Source organism: Lampetra planeri, chromosome 14 (assembly GCF_965212315.1).
Source record: "Lampetra planeri chromosome 14, kcLamPlan1.2.h2, whole genome shotgun sequence".
NCBI lineage: Eukaryota > Metazoa > Chordata > Hyperoartia > Petromyzontiformes > Petromyzontidae > Lampetra > Lampetra planeri.
Window position 1 is genome coordinate 1,229,918 of NC_136120.1, and position 21,338 is coordinate 1,251,255.

At 43.2% G+C, this 21,338-nt stretch overlaps 1 protein-coding gene across 1 annotated transcript in view; it reads right to left on the minus strand.

Annotated features, from left to right (window-relative positions):
• Positions 1-2,115: 2,115 nt before the first annotated feature.
• Positions 2,116-21,338, minus strand: part of LOC144722277 (uncharacterized) — a 68,337-nt gene continuing 49,114 nt past the window's right edge. The window contains exons 17-22 of the mRNA XM_078600377.1: positions 18,662-18,694; positions 10,124-10,270; positions 9,784-9,838; positions 8,450-8,638; positions 5,460-5,537; positions 2,116-4,959 (exon numbers count right to left, since the gene is read on the minus strand). Of these exons, the coding sequence (XP_078456503.1) occupies positions 4,769-4,959; positions 5,460-5,537; positions 8,450-8,638; positions 9,784-9,838; positions 10,124-10,270; positions 18,662-18,694 (693 nt within the window). The 3' untranslated portion in view covers positions 2,116-4,768. The remainder of the gene's footprint in view (positions 4,960-5,459; positions 5,538-8,449; positions 8,639-9,783; positions 9,839-10,123; positions 10,271-18,661; positions 18,695-21,338) is intronic.

Sequence of the window (21,338 nt, forward strand, 5' to 3'; positions counted from 1 at the left end):
CCAACATCCCATGGGACTATGCATGGCAGGGGCGTCCTCCTCCCTGAGTCAAGCATTGTTGACTGCATACCTCCTGGCCCTCTCACTTTGGGGCCCAGCTGGGGTCTTTCCTCTTCATCCAGAGCCACTGACTGCTGCCTTCTGCCGCCTCCGATACAGCTCTGATTGCCGAACGCTGGTTCGGGCCCTTAATTCCCAGGTCTCTAAGCAGTCTGGTTGTAGATGTTGCCACAAAACCTCTGCAGCCCACCTCCACTGGTCGGACTTCTGTGTTCCAGCCATGATGCCGTGCTTCGGCAGCTAGATCGGCATAGCGCAGATGTTTTCGCTCATAAGCCTCATCTACTGAGTCCTCCCAGGGTACTGTGAGCTCAATGATGAAGACCTTCTTGAGCGAACGGGACCAGAGCACCATGTCAGGTCTTAGGGTGGTGGTTGCGATCTCCGGAGGAAACACAAGTTGCCGGCCAATGTCAGCTAGCATTTTCCAGTCGCGGGCCAAGCGCAGCTGGTCTCGCTCTATTGGTGTAGAGCCGCTCTTTGGTGGTTTAGCCCCTTCGCGGACAAAGGTCGTCCGTAAGGGGTGTGATGCTGCTGGGGGTGGTAGGGAGTTGGTGGCAGCTCGCTTGTCCTCCAGGGTGGATGCAAGGTTTTTAAGGACTTGGTTGTGACGCCAAGTGTAGCGTCCTTGGGTAAGGCTTGTTTTACACCCTGTGAGAATGTGCCTGAGGTTGGCTGGCATGGAACAGAGGGCACAGTCCGGATCTTCACCATACCATTGGTGAAGATTAACTGGTGTTGGAAGGACGTCATATGTTGCTCTGATGGAAAAGCTCAACCGCCTCGCTTCCATGGCCCACAGATCCTTCCAGCTGATCTTCCTCTTCTCCACACTGTCCCATCGAGTCCACTGTCCCTGTTTGGCAAGAGAGACTGCCTTGGCCCACCTTGCAGCCTCCTCCTGATGGCGTACTTCCTGCACTACCATCTTCCGCCGCTCTGGTGCAGTGGCCTTACTCCAAGCAGCACGGCTAGTTAGCCCAAGGCCTCCTCTCCCTTGCTGAACATGACCCACAATGTCAGCATGTCTGAGGGCTGCTGTTGCCTCCTGGACTGCTTTTCCTGGCCTCCATTTGCGCCCAGTTGCCAAGGTCGGCGCGTTGTTGCTCACCACTGGGTCTCGAGATTCATTCAGTGTCATCTGGAGCCTGGTTTTTGCACACTTGAATTCCTCGGTTAGACTGGTGAGGGGCAGCTTGAGGACACCATCTCCATAGAGGCCTATGGTGGTAAGGCATCGTGGAACTCCGAGCCACTTCTTTAAGTAGCTCGTGACTCCTCTTTCCATCTTCTCCACTGTTGAGATTGGAACCTCATACACTGCTAGGGGCCACAACACCCGGGGTAGGAGACCAAACTGCAGACACCAGGCCTTTAACTTTCCAGGTAGCTGGGTGTTGTCGATGGACTGTAGGCTACTACTGATGTCTTTGCGCAGCTGTTGCACCTGGTCTTTGTCCTTCAGGCTTGCATCATACCACCTTCCAAGGCTTTTTACCGGCTGCTCAGACACTGTTGGGATTTGGTCATCTCCGATGAAGAATTTCAGGTCACAGAGTACTCCCTTCACAATCGAGATGCTGCGTGACTTGGATGGTTTAGTCTTCATACGGGCCCATCTGATGTTCTCGAGTTTTCTGAGCAGTCTCCTGGTGCATGGGACAGTGGTGGTCAATGTTGTAATGTCGTCCATGTAGGCTCTGAGTGGAGGGAGGCAAAAACCAGAGTCGACTCGCTGTCCACCAGCAACCCATTTTGAGGATCTGATGATAACCTCCATTTCCATTATGAATGCCAATGGAGAAATGGTACATCCCGCCATTATAGTAATAAAATAATAAAAAATAAAATAATTCTCACCACAGCTGTCTCCCCGACAGACCTGGTCTTCACCTGAGGACGGCTGCTTGCGTTGTGGCCGAAACGTGATAATTATTTTATGTTTTATTTTTATTATTTTATTACTTCCCTTCTACGTGACTACCGAAAGAACCAAGAAGATGAATCCCTGCAGTCATGAAAGCTTTAAATCGAAAATTTGAAGGCACTTTAACGTTTTTTTGCAATCAAAAATACAGTTTATTTTGAATATATATCACTTGATTAAAATTCCCCTCCACAAATTAACAAGCAATTTTGCATGCACCTTATGCATCACACAACACATGGCTTGCTTGAGGTAGAATACAATAGTACGAATCCACATTTTCTGTTTATATAATGCATTTTGAAAAGTACAACGATTAACGTTACCTGTATAGCATAATAAAACACGTTAATAGTTCCATATACAATGCTGATTTAAGCAAAGCCAAAATCGGCTTGAGATATGTTTGTCAAGTACTTTTAAGTGCATAGTTTACACATAAAATGTACACTTTAAAAAAACAGCTACAACTATGAAGCTAAACAAAAACAATGCATGGTATGTCATGGATATAGGAAAACAACATCGAGAGGCCTTGCCGCATGGTCAAGTGCTAACAATTATTATTAACTATGAAACTGTTCAACTGTGGCAGACCTTGGGATGGGGGAGAAGAGTCGATTTCACAAAAGAAAGATTGGGCAAGATGACCTGAAACATTAACGGACGACGGAAGTCCCCTAGACAGAAAGTGGAGAGCTTAAAGAGTGCCTGTGTGAAGGGGAGGAGGGGGAGAAGGAATTGGCGAACCAAGATGCTGATGATGAGAGGGGAGGGAAGGAAGGGGGTGAGCAATTGTGAGCTGCATGGAGCATTGTGTTTTGAAAGGGGGCGGGGAGAGGGGAGGAATTCGGAATAAGGTTGATCATGTGTTTAATGGAGGATTTAGCTGATAGTGTATGTATTCATTATTGTCATAAGAAAGACATCAATATGGTTTCCAAATATTACGCGTAATCAGTGCCCTTAGTAATATATGCTCGTAGCTATTTTATGCATTACCTGTTGAAACAAACACTGTTCTGTGGGGCTTACTTCTGCTTGCCCGTTCCTTCTGTCGATCTCTTCATACAGTGCTGTAATAATGTGTGAATGTTCTAATGTAGAAATGTAGCAAGAAGTGGTACATCATCGGTGTGGTATGCCGGGCTCGCACGTTATAATAGAAAATAAAATTTACTTAAAATGTACTTGGTGATCATCACTGATTAGCTGGATCATGAACAATTATTCCAAAACAAAAGTATCCACCATTAAGTTTGCACAACGGCATCTAAAACTATACTTTTTCTTTTTTACCAGGTAAGGCCCACTGAGCTATATAGCTTTTTTTCATAAGCCATTTGGCCACATATGATAGCTCAACGAAGTGGCTTATCACGTGGACATTTATTGCAGCCAAATACTCTAAACGGATGTTTCTAAATGTGGAGAGAAAACCCGGCAGACCTGGAGAATAATCCACACGACCACGGGGAGAGAGATATGCAAACTCCAAATATACAGACGTTAGGGTTAGGATCGAACCACAGCGTCCTGTATACCAGGCAAGGTAGTTAACATCTCGCCACCTTGACGAAAATATATTGGTGTGAAACAGAACAAAAGTATTGCAAAGGAAGTCGAGATACCACAACTTACATCATAAACTACCGTGTACTTCGAACAACTATGTTAAGGTCAATGAAAGAATGCTTAACCTTACAGATGGAGGGATGAAACAATATACTGCTGTCAACAACAAAGCTTCTCTTCAACCAATACTTCCTCAGGCGCTTCATACTGTACACACAATAAATCCGTTAGTTTAACAAAATCAGCAGATAGCACAAACATATAAAGATTTCTCAGCTTCAAAGATGTTTGTTTTTGACAATTTAAGTCATGAAGATTAAAAACATGTAAGAAATGGGGAATAAGATAAACTCTTTATATTATGTTTCCACCTTCATTCTATTTGTGTGACCAAAGCACTGGCATTTAGTCTGTGAAATGTGAAGATAAACTGTCGCACTGTTTCCCCTTTTACAAATATGTTTCCATTGTAAAAAACACGTGCAAATCCTAAAAATACATTCTACTTTAGCACCAGTAAAATGTTTCCATTTTGATCAAGCAAAAAATCGCTCTAAAAACTGCTTATTGCAATGCCACTGAGACATTTGCACATCGCTTCTTACAAAAAGCATATTTTCCCACAAAGTCCAGATATCTATGATCACCAAATTATACGGACTCGGAAAAGTTGAGTCTGCAAATGTGCCATTAGAACTCTTGATTACTGTTGCTTATATGCTTGTAACTTCATACATTGATTACATTTTGTCCAAAATTCTATTTGCAGTAGATTTCTTTATAAAATGAGGTGGCATGGAGAGATACATTTCACAAGGACTACACGCCTGCAATTTCTTGGAGGTTTTAGTGAACAATGGGCAAGAGGTTAAGTTGTTAGAATTATTACAAATTAATTAATGAAAAGGTTCGATGATCACAACTACAGCGATCGTAGCTCTCTAAAGCAAAATGCCTTCATGTAAAATTTCACAATAAAGCTGCCTTGGGTGTTCCCATTGGCCACACGTTGGCTGTGGCTAATACACTCAATTCAATGCGTGAGCTCCTTCTGTGTAATCCACTTGTACATCTACGCAGGTGCCTGCGGTTTGCTTTTGTCAAACCAAAGTGGAGGGTGATTAAATCCGTCGACACGTGTTCATCACGCACTTCCGACCGTGCGTTGAAGCAAACGCCGCCCGCTTACGGAGCCTCCTCTCTGCGTCAGTCACTGGGCCCTTTCTGGTAGCCTGGCCGATAGGGGACGTACGCCGCAAAGCATCCTCGCGGATCGCACACCCCCGACAGCCCCGGCAGCCCTCGGTTGCCCGGTTTTCCCGGCTGGCCCTGCTGCCCGGGTGGACCTGTCATTCCTGCTGCGCCCTCCTTCGACAAGCCCGCGGGACCCATGGCACCTGCCGTACATAGAACGAACATGATAAGCCCTATGAATGCAACGGAGCGGATAATCCTAAAAACAAACAGCGTGACAAATACTCCAGGTACGGGACGTGTTTTTTGTTTTGTTGCAGCGCTGTAGCAAGTGCGGCACGCTTGGGGCTTGCCGCACTTCCAGAGGGGAGCACTGTCGGAATGAGGAGCCACATTTTCGGAAATGAAACAATCAGCGGTGGCTGGCGGCTCAGATTTCGGGTTGGGTGGTGAAGTGCCCCAGCAACGGGGCGGGAGCATGGGCGAGGATGGCACCTTTACCTTGGATGACGTCATTGCATTGGCGCTTTTAGTTGTTTGTCGACGGAATAACAAAATATATACATTTTGAGGAGTTCCACCAAAATTCACAAGGACACTACAGTGACCATTTAAAAATAAAAAATACTGGAACAGGCAGTTTCTTTGCCATCATTTGTAAAAATGCAACATTTGCTTATCAACAAAAAAGGTTCATATGCACCTGGTAGCCCAGCATTTCCCATGGGTCCAAACCTTCCAGAGCCTTTGGATCCTTTGTCACCCTTCGTCCCTCGCTCTCCTGCCAAATGATAACAATTAAACATAATCAGCGTTTCCTCAATTAAATTTCGCTCCTCATGGCAACGAATCACATCACCTAATAACAACAATGGCAAAAGAACAAGTTAACACAAGCAGTTAAAAGTATTACTTTTTCGAGTTGACTGGTATAATTAGTGATAATATATCATTCGTTCCATTGAAACAATGCATATTTTTGTTGATCTATTCCCCTGACAACAGCAAACACACTCTATGAATATTAAGTTTCAAACAATCAAGCAAATCAAATAGACTAACTGCCATTAATCCTTCTGATTCTCTGGTGCAATTAGGAAAGCTACTTTTAATGAGCTATACTAAATACGTGCAGTTATTTTCTTTCACAAAATCTGAAATAGATCGTTAAAATATACGTGATTTATTATTTCATAAAACCGGTCAAATTTTCTTGTGTGGGAGTTGAAATTTACTTTCATAGACAAATAGTACTATAATAAATGAAAATATATATTAAGTTTAAATTAACTTTACTGCCAAGTGAATTTACAATATTGATTTTGGTGCATGGAATTTTCTTTGCTTACAAATATGAGGGATTGCGATGGCATGCAGAGGCCTTTATCCCAGCAGTGAATTTGTAGAGGAATAGTGTGAGCAACCACGAGGGGGCGAACAGAGGGAGGAGCGAGCGAGTTGACAGAGAGAGGGTTCTTTCTCCTCGTCGCCAGGCGGTGTAGGATGAACCCCCGTCCCGTGCAGACGAGCAAGATCGCCCCAAGGAATGGCCGAGGGTAGGATAATATAGAGTTCGGGGGTCCAGGGTAAGGACCAAGAATAGAAAGCACCTACCTCTGGTGTGAGTTACAGTGTCGTGTGAACAGTGTTAATAAACGGCATCAGCCCTTACAGTGAATTCCGTCTCCGCGTGGTCGTACTGCACAACAAATTTACAATGGATGATGATACATGCTTTTGAATTACTTGTTTTATTATATTCAGTTATTTTCCTTTATCTCCTTAAATGGCAATACTTCATATATGGTCAAATAGGTTTTGATTTCCACTCATTCACAAATATTTGCTGACGAATGGCTCAAAAACATAACGAGCTATTTGTTCAATGTGTCACTAATCTCGTGTTTTCGTGAACCACAGAACTCGAGTAAGGACTGGAGATGTCCTCTCCAGCAGAGCTTCTCTGTGTTTTAGTCACCTCGAGTTGGCTACCAAATTGGGCTGAATCTGCAGTTCTTTAGGCCGATTTCAGTTTGCGGGTCGGCTTTAATTCCTTACGTCAGAATTCGTGCTGAGCAACAATGCATCGCGATGGACAAGGTCCCCCCCTGCTTTGGACTCTTGTGAGTGACCGGCTGGGGTGAAGTGTGCTGTGATCTGTTGCTGGTCAAGTATAATTGGTAATAGTAGTATGACTCATTACCAAACATGTCAATCAAAATCATAGTAGGTGGCAAGAATATTTAATTTTACATTCAACATTATATTTTGTCAGCAACATGGCATTGACCTTTGACAAATGTTTTGGAAAGTCTTATTGATGATTTGAAGGTTTCGTGACTGCAAGGATTCATATTCTTAGGTTTTTTCGGTAAAGTCACGTAGGTAAAAAAATTAAAATTCAAATTAATAAAAGTAAAATAAAAATAAAAATCACGACGTTTCGGAGGCAACACAAGCTTCCGTCTTCAGGTGGAACCGTCACAGCCCGACAGCTGTATCAAGTAAATGAGAGATTACAAGAGATACCACTCCGTATATATAATGGTTGAGGGGGGGGGGCCAGGAACGGCTCACTTTTCATTATTATGGTAAGGTGCGGCTTGAGACTACGAATAGACTACATAACAAATTACTAAGCCTTTATTATGGAGAGGTGCGGTTTGTGACTACGCCTAGCCTACATACCAAAATGCTGCAAATGAGACCCAGCCTCTGCCATGTAGATGGTAATAGACTACGTAACAAATGACTGAGCCTTTATTATGGAGAGGTTCGGTTTGTGACTAAGCCTAGCCTACATAAAAAAATGCTGTAAATGAGACCGAGCCTCTGCCATGTAGATGGTAAAAGCACAAAAGCAGGTCAGGAAAAAACAGCCTCCTGCTATGTTGTTTGGTGGGTAAAACTTATAGCAGGAAACCAGTGTGTGAAAAAAGAAGCTAAACCTGGTAAAACAAAACTGGCTGTCTATCAGTAACCTGTAATAGTTGTCTGTCAAATAAGATGGTCCAAATAAGTGTAGTTAAATCTTTTTTGCATGGTTAATCACATCTTTCCAATGATTACTCAGTTTGTAACCATCATCACGGTTGAAATTATGTTTGTGTTTGTATATTTGTATGGCTTCGTGTACAAACCTTTGGTGGTAGCCAGGAGGTTTGCAGAGCACCTTGGTCTCGGAAAAGACAATTTCATGAGAGCCCACAGAGTTGTAGCAATGATCGGCAACGGCCGAAGAAAAGTGAACTATTCCTGGCCCCCCCCCCCCTCAACCATTATATATACGGAGTGGTATCTATTGTAATCTCTCATTTACTTGATACAGCTGTCGGGCTGTGACGGTTCCACCTGAAGACGGAGGCTTGTGTTGCCTCCGAAACGTCGTGATTTTTTATTTTTATTTGACTTTTATTAATTTTAATTTTAATTTTTTTACCTACGTGACTTTACCAAAAAAAACTAAGAATATCTTATTGATGAGTTATTCTGGGGGAAAAAACTTGCCAAACTACTAAATATATCCAGTAACTCAAGGACAAAAATTAACTTTTTTTACCAATGAAGTCTTTTTCAATTCAACTTCAGGCCAACTCAATGTGATTTGAGTTGCCTATCCATGGAAACCCAATGTAATGAAGCCAACACAATTCAGGATAGACAAGTCATCAGAAAGAAGTCCCATTTGCTCACCTTTAAGCCCAGAGCCACCTGGTTCACCAGGTGTCCCTGAGTATCCAGGCCTTCCCATATCACCGGGTAAGCCAGACAGGCCACGGAAGCCCTTAGTGCCGGGGGGACCAGGGGGCCCGGGTAACCCACGTGACGCCACACAAGGCTCACAGGGCTTCATGATGCTCCGCAGCAACCCAGCCAGGTGATCTGATCCACACAAAATTCATGAACAGGTGGACAACAGTGGCTCATAGTTGCTATCACCCAATTTACCATATGTGTCAAGTATAGCTGTCTGCTGTGTTTTTGAGTAATACCACATGCTAATCGACATGACATGCAAGCAATTCAATCACGTCTGAGACAACGTGCGGTGAAAACCCGAACGCACATCAAAGCGATCGCCAGCACAACTGCGAAAACAAACGAAGTAGTATATTATGTCGAGGATTGAAACAGGAGTCAATTATATGCCATCATTTTTAAAGGTCAACCTGGCGTAGGTCTCACCAGGAATGTATGTATGTTCAACTTCTTTCGTACCGTACGTAGCTAACCATGCTAATTGGAGGTTCAGGAAAGGACAACCAACTAAAAACAGCAGTTCTACATAAGTGCGATTTCAAGCTCGATTTAAAAGTGTATCGCTCCAGTAGCTTTCTAATAAGCTCCAGTGACTTCCTAATAATAACCACTTATTAATTTTTAAAAAACGTCCGTGAAAAAATGTATACTTTTTTATTTTTGTTGAATTAACGATTAAAAGAAAAATATTAATAAATAATAAGACTGTCAATATATAAAAGGTAAGGGTGCAGCCCTGCAATTATCTGCAGTTTTAAAGAAATTAGTTTTCAATCTAGTTTTAAAAGTGCATAGCGCTAGTAGCCTCCTAATATGGGAATGCAGAGCATGTGAATAATAAACTTTTTTTTATCTTGGAGTGTTTTTTTGAGGTCACACTTGACTTGCTCAGAAACATAAACGGGTCCCTTGGCTGTAATGATGTATGTGTACAATTGTATTCAGGTACACCGCAAAACTTCTCTGCCTAATATTTCTACGGGCTAATGTTTCGGCAACACAAGGCAAAGTGCTTGGTTGGCACATAGTGCACTGTTATTGTTTTTGTAAACTGGATTAATTCAAGCATATATCATTAGAGTTAGCAATACAGCACTTTACAGTAATTCATCCTACTTGACTGGACAAACATCACCTAGCTGCTAGGTTGTATCATCCTTATCTCTAAATCTGGCACCAGCCAAGAAGTTCAACATACATACATTCAAGTGAACCCTGATCCCTCAAGCACAAGCAACACCAAAGCATTCTTCTGGAAGTTCTCTTACCTTGGATGACGTCGTTGCAAAGCTTCCGTACATAATTATCTGTAAGTGGACGTCCCTGAAAAAAAAGTGTTTTTCTTGTGTGTTAATACAATGTGCTAGCATGTGGTGGGAATGACGAGATCATTTAAGGTTGTATCGTTCATTTGCTTTATATTTTAAGTTCGCGTGTACGTTATTTACACGTTCGCAGTCTATTTATTTTTCCAAACTGTTGCCACATTATACAGAAAAAAACGAAAAGTACCATTTATAACACGGACATACTCGGTTAATGGTTCAATTTTTTTTTTTCATATACGGGTAGCATAGTAACAAACATGAAATCTCCCGCGGAACTCACCGGCCTGCCATGGCGACCTGGATATCCTGGGAGGCCTTTGCCCCCTGTACTGCCAGAGATGCCGGATGGTCCCAAATTACCCACGGGGCCTGGGTCCCCTTTATGTCCATGCAGACCCCTCTCCCCTGGCAGCCCAGGCTCTCCTCTCTGGAAAACGCACACACACACGTCAAGTCCAACGCACACAAGACAAATACGAATAGGTTTTACCAGAAAGGGTAAAAACCTATTCTTATTTGTCATACTCTGATACTCGCAACAACAGCAAAGGTCCCATGATATAACTGGTCAACGCGAGCTATAATTGCTCTGATACGTGTGGCATTGTCTTTGTACCGTTCACTTTTTGGCGTTCTCTGGTCTGACACTGATGAGACAAGGCCATGAAGAAGACTGTCTCTGGTGTAGGCCAATGAGTTTCAAAGACAATGCAAATATTATCAGAGCACGTTTGTTTTGCACCAGTACGTGTGCATGTTTTGCCAAAGTACGTGTGGGTAATGCAGACTTGATTCCTTGCAAAAAAAGTGTTTGAACATCTGAACACCTGTTTATTGCCTGAAAGGGTAAAACCTATTCTTATATTTCATACACACAAAACAATCTTTCCATATTTTTTTTTTTACCTCAGATTATAGAGCAGAGATGAGGAACCTTTGCCTTACTGAGAGCAGGATAGGGCTTTCAAATACCTTGTGTGGGTCACACAATAGTTGACATTACATTTTGATCATGCTAGGGCTGCATGGATTCACTGTGAGCATGGTAACATTATAAACAATGAAGCCAAGTCGAAAATATTTCCCTCTCGTACCAGATAAGCGCGGCTAAGGTGCTTGTAGTGATGGATTAATATCAGTTGTGGGCCTTTTCGAAATGGTAGGTTTCACATCGCGAGTGTAACGTTCTTACACGCCCCTACTGGACATCTGCGAGAAAGAGCTTGATAGCTTATCGGATTCTAATTCTGATGGGCTGTATGAAAGTAAGATTTGGGCCCTAAGTTCCCCTGCTGTATGGGGCAAGTGCGAGCACCTATGAAGGCCCACGTGGCACACACAAGAGGGTGGCGTGACCATCACCATGCTTGGCCAACTTTGTCTGCCCAATGGATATGTTGACACACCGGGAAAGGTACGCATCATTCAATGCCGAGTCGACTGGTGAATGCGCACCCACAGATGCAGATATAATTTGCGGCCGATGTCCACAGTTGTGAATCGAATCCAGATCATCAGGATCGTAGCAAAGTGAATGACCCAATTCAGTAACGCTCCACGGACACACAGACGCATCATATAACCCCCATATAGCCGTTTAGACTGTTCGGGCAAGTGCTGTTAGCAAACACTTAATAAAGCCAGCATGAGAGGTGTGTGTGTGGTCAGCATCATGTCTGGCCAAATTTGTCTTTCCAGCGTTTGTCTTTACACACTTTAAAGAAGCTTCGACCTAAGATTACATTTGCCACTTATGTTTACGGTCTGCAATTTAAACCGTATTCCTGGATTCTTAGCGCAGCGCCTGATCCACTGCAGCTACGCATCCACACACAGACGAAAAAGCTCTCTGATAGAGCCCACCAGACGATGAACTTGTGAGTGTCAAGTCCGGCACATAAACTGTCGGGCGGTGTAGGCCGTGGGCGGTGAGGGGACAGTTGGGCTATGACTTAGCTCTGCATTGTTTTGATTAGGTTTTACAACTCTGTGGACACTTAGGTGTACTTGCTGTGTGATGTCCAGCCGATTTGAACTGCAAGGTTGACAGGAGATGTCAGCATGCCGCGATTAGGCTCATGAACCCATCTGTACGGGGGTTTGAGTGTTTTTCTCCTCCTGTGCGAGGTGGGCTTTCGAATGGGTACTTCAGTTTCCTTGTAAAGACAAAACGATCTTTGAAATTTAATGGGGGGAAAAAAACATCCCAACGCAGGGATGTGTCCCGCAAAAAGTTGCGGCTCATTGAAAATTTGTTACGGATATATGTATTACATTAGTAGTAGTATTGAAATTGGCACTGTAATTTGCCCGCAGAATTCCAAATATGTTTACAGGTCACAACACACACCCGCATAAACAATACAACACGAGTTGGTATTTTATTGTAAGCGGTACAAATACTGCAGTACCAAAGAAAAGGACACCATAACTAAATTACATACATTTTCTTTCCAATCATAAAACTGAAACGACTTCCTACATGTCCACGCACATGATTTATGTGTGCTTCCAAACGTAGATATGGTATATAAACATTTGCATCATGCGTACAGACACGTTGATGCACTCGACAGTGGCACTGAAGATACATGTGCTTTCATCGTTTTTTTTGCAATAGTCAAGAGTGCCTAAGTGCTTCCAGGCCAAATGAAGTCCCTGTATATCCATATAATTGCATATAATTTACGTACACGTGACAAACCTTGCTTATGCGACAAACCTGACGAATTGGCTGTGTCGGGTGGTGGGGCGTTTTCATGACGCATTTATATTTACGCGATCTATCGAAGATAATGTACATATAATAAATAATACACAGCCATTCACCAATCCACAGCTGGATGAAAGCCTCTCCACCACACCGTTTGGTCAAGGGGGATGTTTACCAGACTTTACCACGCTGGTATACGTGCAGGTTTGGTAAAGCAGGTGCCCAGAACCCGTTCAGATATCGCTCACCACTGGAATTAATTGCGGCCGGGCAGGAATTGAACTCAGGTCGCCGAGCTCACAACGCATTTCCTCGTCCACTACGCCACCGTTTGACCTAATATTAATCCACGCTTAAGTGAATTTAAACAGGTTATATCCCAAACACCACGACACGTGTGGCTTTTGGGTGCTATGAAGACATTGAATAAAATACACAGGTTTGAACAAACAAAGTGGGGGGGGGGGGGGGTACAGAGTGATACTGATTACGTGGCAAAATACAGTGATTGTTAGATTGTGATATCCTCCTCGTGGAATAAATTCACCCATTGTGCAAAGAGATCAATTTGCTAGGGCGCAGATGTAATTGGCAAGCAGTGATGCAAATCTTTATTTGACTGGATACTAAATTGCAGATATATAACCAATTACGTTTTTTTGGTTGGAACTGCGGATGTAATTATAAAACGTAATTAAATGTATCTAAAAATAGAGCCCTCGCCGAGAGGGTGAAGCAATGAGGCATGCTCAAATGGAACAAATCCCTCGGTAGATGTGGGACTAAGATGAAGAGCCACGAACAACAGCTACACAGCACACAACTTGGGGCGCTATTCCCACTGACACGCTTCCTCCACTAGGCGGCAGTGTGATGCTGCTGTCCCAAGCAAAATGACAGCCGAGAAACAAAATAATGCGCGAGACCGGCCCTTGGCAGAGGTGCAGGCGAGAACAAGGGGAACAAAAAGGTCGCCACGTTGGTCTTTAGCACTGCCTCGTGCTCTGTACAGCCTGTTTGTCAATCCAGTGCTGGAAGAAGGCTGTGTAAGACACCAAGGATAAATCTAGATTTAAAGTTTTCGCGACTGCAGGGATCCATACTCTTTGGTTCTTTCGGTAAAGTCACGTAGGTATAAAATAAAATAAATTAAATCACGACGTTTCGGGCGCAACACAAGCGTTCGTCATCAGGTGGGACAACCGCGGCAGGAAACAATTGCTGAAGTGGGCGAAAGGGCTGCTGCAACAATAGGCTATATAGGTAAAATGAGGGACGCTTGTGTTGCGCCCGAAACGTCGTGATTTAATTTATTTTATTTTATACCTACGTGACTACCGAAAGAACCAAAGAGTAAAGACACCAAGGAGTTTTTTTTATGATTATTTATTATTATTTATTTGTTGTTATTTAATTGATTAGCAAATACTAATTGTTATTTATTTATTTATTGCTTATTCTTATTTATTATTTATTTAAAGGGCGCCACGGTGGTGTGACATGATCTTCCTCGCCTGGTATACAGGAGGCCGGGGATTCTATCCCGACGCTGACGCGTGTATATTTGAAGTTTGCGTGTTCTCTCTGTGGTCCCGTGGATATTTATTTTTCCTCCGGCTCCTCCAGTTTTTACCCTCCACATTTAGAAACATGCGTTGAGATAATTTTTCTGCTTTGCATTTCCACATGATAGGCCACTTTGTTGAGTTATCATTTGTGGCAAGGTCGCTTCTGAAAAATAAGCTCATATGTCAGTGGGCTTTACCTGGTAAGATAAAAAAATAGTTTCGTTTTATTTGCATATTTTAAGTGATTTGTTTACTTTTCCAATACTTTGCACTCCGATCGTGTTTTTTTGTTGTTGTAACGCTCTAACCCGTCTCTACTGGATGTCTGTGAAAAAGAGCTTCATTGCTCATCAGACTCCTCCAGTATAAATACATATTTTTAATTGTGATAATTTTACCATACTTTACCAAGCGAGTATGTTTGTAATATGAGGATGCACCCGCGGGTAACTGGGCGGCGATGGTTATAGGCTCTGCCGGGTTCAGCCCGCAGCCAATGGGACGTCGAGCCAAGGGCGTAGCCCTGGGGCTGTATAGCAACATCTAGAAGGTTCCAGGGGAGAGGCTTATGATTGGCTGCGTGGCATCACGTGAGCCAGGTGATATAAGGGGTGGAGAGAGACAGTTCGTGGTCAGTGTGAAGAGCTTGGAGGAGAGACCACGTCTTGTGCCTCCGGCACGCCAGCGTCCACGTGGCAGACCGGAGGCTGTCTCCCGAACGCCGTTAGCCAGCGGTGTGGGGGAGCGAGGAAAGCGAGCGAATGCCACGCTCGAGAGGGAGTAACGGAAGTGACGGGAAAAAGGAACCCATATGTGTGAGAGATAGAGAAAGCTGTGTAAAGGAAGAACGAATAAAGACAAGACAAGAGAATACGATATCGTCCGGAGTGGGTTTATTACATGTGTTGAGTAGTTCCGACGGACATACCCGTAGACGGAGGTAAGTTAAGGGCTTTCGCCAGGGTTTATTAAAGCTGTTACAATAATACACAGGGTACACAACTCCCAGGGGCTAGGGGTCCTACTCTGAGTCCGGGTCTCTGCCGGCTAGCTCCGGTCTCTCTCTCTCGTGTCGGATCGTGGACTCTGCCGACTCCACCGACCGGAGAGAGAAGCACCTCTACGACTACCACCGGCTTCTCCCCAGACTCCCTACTTGATCCCTCTCTCTACCCCTGGTTCCCTCTTCACCCTGCTTACTCTACCCGTTCCCACAGTGACCCCGCTTACATCACGGGGCATCCCTTAAGTACCCTAGGAGACGTGACGTCATGTGCACTGTCCAGCGCGCGTGACCCCACGTCCCGTGACGTCATCGCACTGGACAGCGCACACGACGCCACTACTCTCCTCTACTCCTCTACACATGTTTAACACGTAGTAGGCTTTCGCGACCAATATTATCCATAATAGAGGTTTTTTTGGATTAGACCGCGAAAATATGAATGTAGTTTTGTTTGTCATGTAAACGAAAATCTGCCAATTCGTTACTAGTTCAGCACACCAGTGTGTTAGAGAGTAAACCCACAACATTTACAATTTTACAATTGTAAGTAATTCTAAATGTTGTGGCTTTATTCTCCAATACACCGGTGTGCTGAACTAGTAATTAATTGGTATGTTTGGTTAACGTGACAAACCTTAATAATTGGCTATGTCGGGTGGTAAGGGGGTTTAACAACACATTTATGTTTACGCGATCTAACCCAAAAAAAACCTTTATTATGATTTACTCGAATATGTTTTCGCTTTGACCAGAGGAACACACACGTGAACATATTTGCCCAAAGAAAGGGCCCCCCGTTGTCTGATAAATGTGTGGAGCTTTTGATTGATTCATGATTGATGTGCTAATGTAGTGTACAAAACTGTTAGTGTGCATTTCGTGATGGCATAAACATTTCTCGTAAAAAGAAATCTAATTTCACAAAGCTAAATTGATGGAGATTATACAAAGTAAAAAAGTGGTCCAAACCATGCACAGTATATGGACTGTTTGTAATTGCTGATCTACACACACAAGTTGGCCAAAACACTTCAGATGCTTTATTGCGATAATTCATACTGCCAACATAAAACGTACTGTGACGTAAAACGTGGATTTACGTTTAAGGATACTTTCTTTAAAATCAATAGAGATCCTACCAACCGCCTGGTAACGAAAACCAACAATATCATCACTGATTCGACATCTTCAATTGAACCAACCAATCGGCTCTCTCTAAAATCCTCTGCTGCTCGACCATCCAGATTTTATGGCTTACCAAACATCCATAAAGAAGGTACACCACTACGTCCTATCGTCTCCACTATTGACTCACCCACCTACAAACTGGCACGATCTCTGTTTGAGACCTTGCTACCAATCACTGGAAAGACCATCTCAGCTGTACTTAATTCAGCTCACTTGGTATCTCTAATTAAAGACATCTCACTATCTCCAGGTCAGCTTCGATGTAGTTTCTTTGTTTACCAAAGTTCCTGTGCCTGACATCATTGCAATCATTGAAGATTTGGTCCAACAAGGACTGAATGCTGATGTACCGGCCCTGGTGAGACACTGCCTCACCAACATTTACTTCACCTGGAATGGAACATTCTACAAACAAGTTGACGGTACCCCAAATGGGTGCTCCCTTATCTCCAGTGGTAGCCAATGTTTTCATATAAATTTTTGAGACAGATGCCATCCAGACATCCATCCTACGTCCTTCCTTATGGAAGAGATACGTAGATGACACGTTCGTCATCTGGCCACATGGCCTGCCAGCTCTGAACCAATTCTTCAACCACATCAATTCCATACACCCAGCCATCAAATTCATCATGGGATTAGAAAAGGATGGCAAGTTACCATTCTCGAATGTTTTCCTCGAAAAGAGACTAGATGGCTCATTGCGACACTGTCTACAGGACAGTTACCCACACGGATGGGAGAGAACCACCTGAGGACCCAATCAAAACCATCACCTTGCTATCATGAGCAAATCATGAGCAAACACAAGATTGAGGTCCGATTCAACACAGTACGTAAAAATCGTGATCTGATCCCATCTGTGAAGGATGTGATCCCTGACATGCAATACCCCGGCGTCTACAAACTAAGCTGTGTCTGCGGCAGTAGTTACATTGGGGAAACTAAGCGACATGTCTCAGACCGTGTTCGCGAACACAAGGCAGATCTGAGACACGGTAGGACCAACACCTCTGCCGTGGTTGATCATTGTTTTAATGATGTGAGCACACATGAAATGTATTAATCCAAGACATAGGTACTATGAAAACCCACTGCCTATCAACAAAGATTTGTTCATGAAGCCATCCAGATATATAAATACAGACACAATTTCAACCGAGAAGATGGGTACAAACTGAGCAATCATTGGAAGGACGTTATTAACGAGGTAAAGTCATAAATGGCTGTGATGCATCCATCCTACCTGCCTATGTTAGCAGTTATTTCCGACTCTCTGAGTTACATTAACTTGTTAAATGTCTTTACATTAACAGGCTAAATGTCTCACTAACATAGCTGCTCCCCTTTCCCTCGATGCGGCGGTGGCGCTCGTTGTTTAATAGGCTGAATGTCTCTCATTAACACAGCCGCTGCTGCGGAAGCCGTCTCACATTGCCATGCTAATCTCCCATCTCGAGCATACAATGGCTTATTCAGCACCGTAGCCATGGGGTTACATTAACAGATTGACATGCTAATCTCTAGCAACACAATAGCCTGGGTATACCTAGCTCTGCGATCTTAAATTTACTTGCAAATTTCATCTCTAGCCCCGCCCACTTACCCTTGGGTTGTACCCATCTCGAACCTTTATAACCTTAGGCTGCAGTAGCTCTCTCGCTACATTTCTTCCTGCCTCAGCAGTCCGTCTGCTGTATTTTTCACCTGAAGACGATTGTTTGTGTTGCGATCGAAACGTCGTGATTTTGTATTATTATCATTTTCTATCTACGTGACTTTACCGAAAGACCCAACAAGTATGAATTCCTGCAGTCACGAAAGCTTTAAGTCAAGATTTATTTAATAAGATACAAGAGCAATCATCATGTATCTTTAGAACTGCATTTGTTGTAGTTTACACCCATTTTTACCCTTACTGTGTTATCGATGTTTTGCGATGACATGAATATTCCATTCGCAACTCCACGGGGGAAGTGTAACCCCCCTTCCACCCCCCCCCCCCACATATCCCCCCCATGTTAGGGAATGCTGAAGCTGCCTGCCTGGATTCAAACCCCGCCTCTCAGCTCATGGTTCTGACCCTTTGCGCCACGTGACCCTGAGCCTCTGAGCCAAATGACCAAATATTGAATAATACAGATGTCATACAATTTGTCGTCTATTAAATGATAAACAGTTTTTGATACACACATGCATGTAGGTATATGCGTGCCTACAAGTATTAAATGGGAAGAGCATATCTTCCAGTTTGACTGCTCTTCGTGGCTTTTGACACAGGCTTCCACGAAACTTGGCACAAGAGCACCACCTCGTATTGGCATCAATGCCCATATGTCTCACCTCTCCCTTGGGTCCTGTAGGTCCACTGTCTCCCTGGGAAAACAAATGCAGTCTTAAAAAAAAAATCAATGAAATCTCAGATTTATTTGAACATGAAAAGGGTCCATTGAGATATAAAAAAAAGTGCTTTGCAAGAACAACATAGTCAACATGGTATTGCAGAGATGCCAGCAACTAAATTTGGATTAACTGTTTTAAAAACAAACATGTGAGGATAATTAAATAATTACCTTGAAAACAGAAGAAAACCTAGGTGCGTATACATGCACTTCATGAATTCCTCACACTTATTTTACTGTATGCATAATTTGTGATATCAATGTGAGGTGTTTATAGCAGCACTGTAACAATTTGCTTCAGTCACAATTCAATTCATTTTCATGATTCGGGATTGCAACTCAAATATCAATTCGTTACGTAATATCTTGAACAAAAAAACATCGATTCTTAGGCATGCAATTTGTTGCAGGTATTGTAAGCTGAAGAATAGATATTCGTCTATTAATCTGAGCATCGGTCCAATGTTCCTTCCGTTTCTTTAGGTAGAAAAATGCTTGTTGTTGCGGTGTATTACGTTTTTGTATGTATTTATGTAAGTTTAACTCGCACCGCACGTAGCCAACCGTGCTAATCGGGAGGTCCGGCGCAAGTACAACTGAAAACAAAAAGCAGTTGTAAAGAAATTAGATTTTAAGCAAGATTTACAGGTTGCCGGTCCCTGCCCATGGTAAATTGGACTCACATGGTAAATTGGACTTCGGTGGTAAATTTGACTCCCATGGTGGACTGGACTTTCGTGGTAAACTGGACTCCCATGTTAAACTGGACTTCCATGGTAAACTGGACTTCTGTGGTAAATTTGACTCCCATGGTGAACTGGACTTCCATGGTAAACTGGACTCCCATGGCCAGGACTTCGGCAACCAAAATAACAAGAGACATTTTTTCAATTCGGTAAAAAAAACAACTTCATATTTAAAGAGTCGCAATGCAGCCCTTCAAGAGCCGCATGCGGTTCCGAAGGCGCGGGGTTGCCGACCCGTGGGCTCGACGTATTGGAAGAAGTAGCAGGACCCACACACAGCCTACAGGACTACCCATTCATACTGCTGAGTGGGACAGCAAAATGAGAGAGGGTGTGGAATCGAAGAAACTTGCAACGTTGTTGCAACATCCCTGCCAGGAGGTCAAACCTGCAACCTCTGAATCTTAAAATTTAGTCTGCGAACCATTTCATGATAGCAGAATCTTGCCCGCCATTGTATAAATGAAATACAAACACATATTCTACAGCTTAAAAGCAAAAATATTAATCGGTAGAAAAATACATTGACATATTTTTTTAATCAAATGTGCATTAATAAAAGATGCTTGGAGGGAAGTTGCAAACGTGTGCCCGCAAATAACTTTTTAAATGAGGGAAACTGGGCCCCACGAGCAGTGAGAAAGGGCTGCCCAAAAAAGCTTCTAGGTAACAGCTGCATGTTTGCGAGGCATGCTATGATTTATGAATTACCTATGAATATTTAAACCCTTCTGAGTTCACCGATAAAATATTGCTGCAAAATACATGCAAAATCAGCAGTAGTGAAGGTAGTAGTGAAATCAAATTTAGAATCGAATCTAATTATGCAAAACATGCATACACCTCTAGCAGCGCATCTCACCAAAAAAAGTTATACTCTTCTAGAAAGTTGGGGAAGTATAATTGTTTAATGTTATTAACAATGAAGTGTCCCCACCTCGCAAAATCAAACAATGGCACAACTTGCTAAAATGTCTCTGAGTAGACGAGGCTCAGTGATGACTATGTCCGAAGAATAACACAGCGCCACTAAGATGCTGGATTTCAATTCAGGAAGCTGCACGAGATTACTTTGAGATTCTAAAGCGTGGAATGTTCATTGTCTCAGACAGTTCACCAAAAAAACAACTCAAGCAACTTAAAGTTGCCTTTGTGCTGATCGTTTCCTGACTACTTTCTGAGCACGGCATTTCTACTATCCATCATGTATAAATTCAATTTTTATTTATAGAGCACTTAAATACATAAGCAACTCAAAGCGCCTCATATCACATCTTGTTTCAACCATTCCAATTCCCTGCTGCAGTCTTGCCAAGGGCACCCCAGTGCCAGATGTACCTCTGTAGAAACAATGTGCAAAAGCAGCACCTGTCTGCAAATGTTGCAACATGGTTTTCCCCAATTTTAGTATGTGGGAGGAGTTTTAAATATTTCGCAAATTTGTACCATGATGCCATGTATATCAAATTCCTAATGTGCAGCACATGATTTACAGAGAATGAAGGAGTATCGTAGGGTGTTGATTAAGAGTGGCCTTTTGAAGACATTTTACATGCAGCTCTATTCACAGATTTCTTCTCATGGCTCGTATAGTACAATTGGAATATAATTTGTCTCAAAACGAGGAAAAAATCTAATTTGAAGGGGCATTCTTGATTTATATTTATTCGGCACGTAAAACACGCATAATTCCAGACGAATGATTATGTTAATATCCATGGTGCAGGTGCAGTGTAGTAGAACGACACTACTGTATTGGCTCGGTATGGGGGCTGTAGGCAGGTGTCACGGGGGTCGTGTCGGGCCGTGACACTCTGCGTGAACCCAACAGGACACGTGACCGGATAAAGGGGGGCCAGGGGCCCCAGGGGG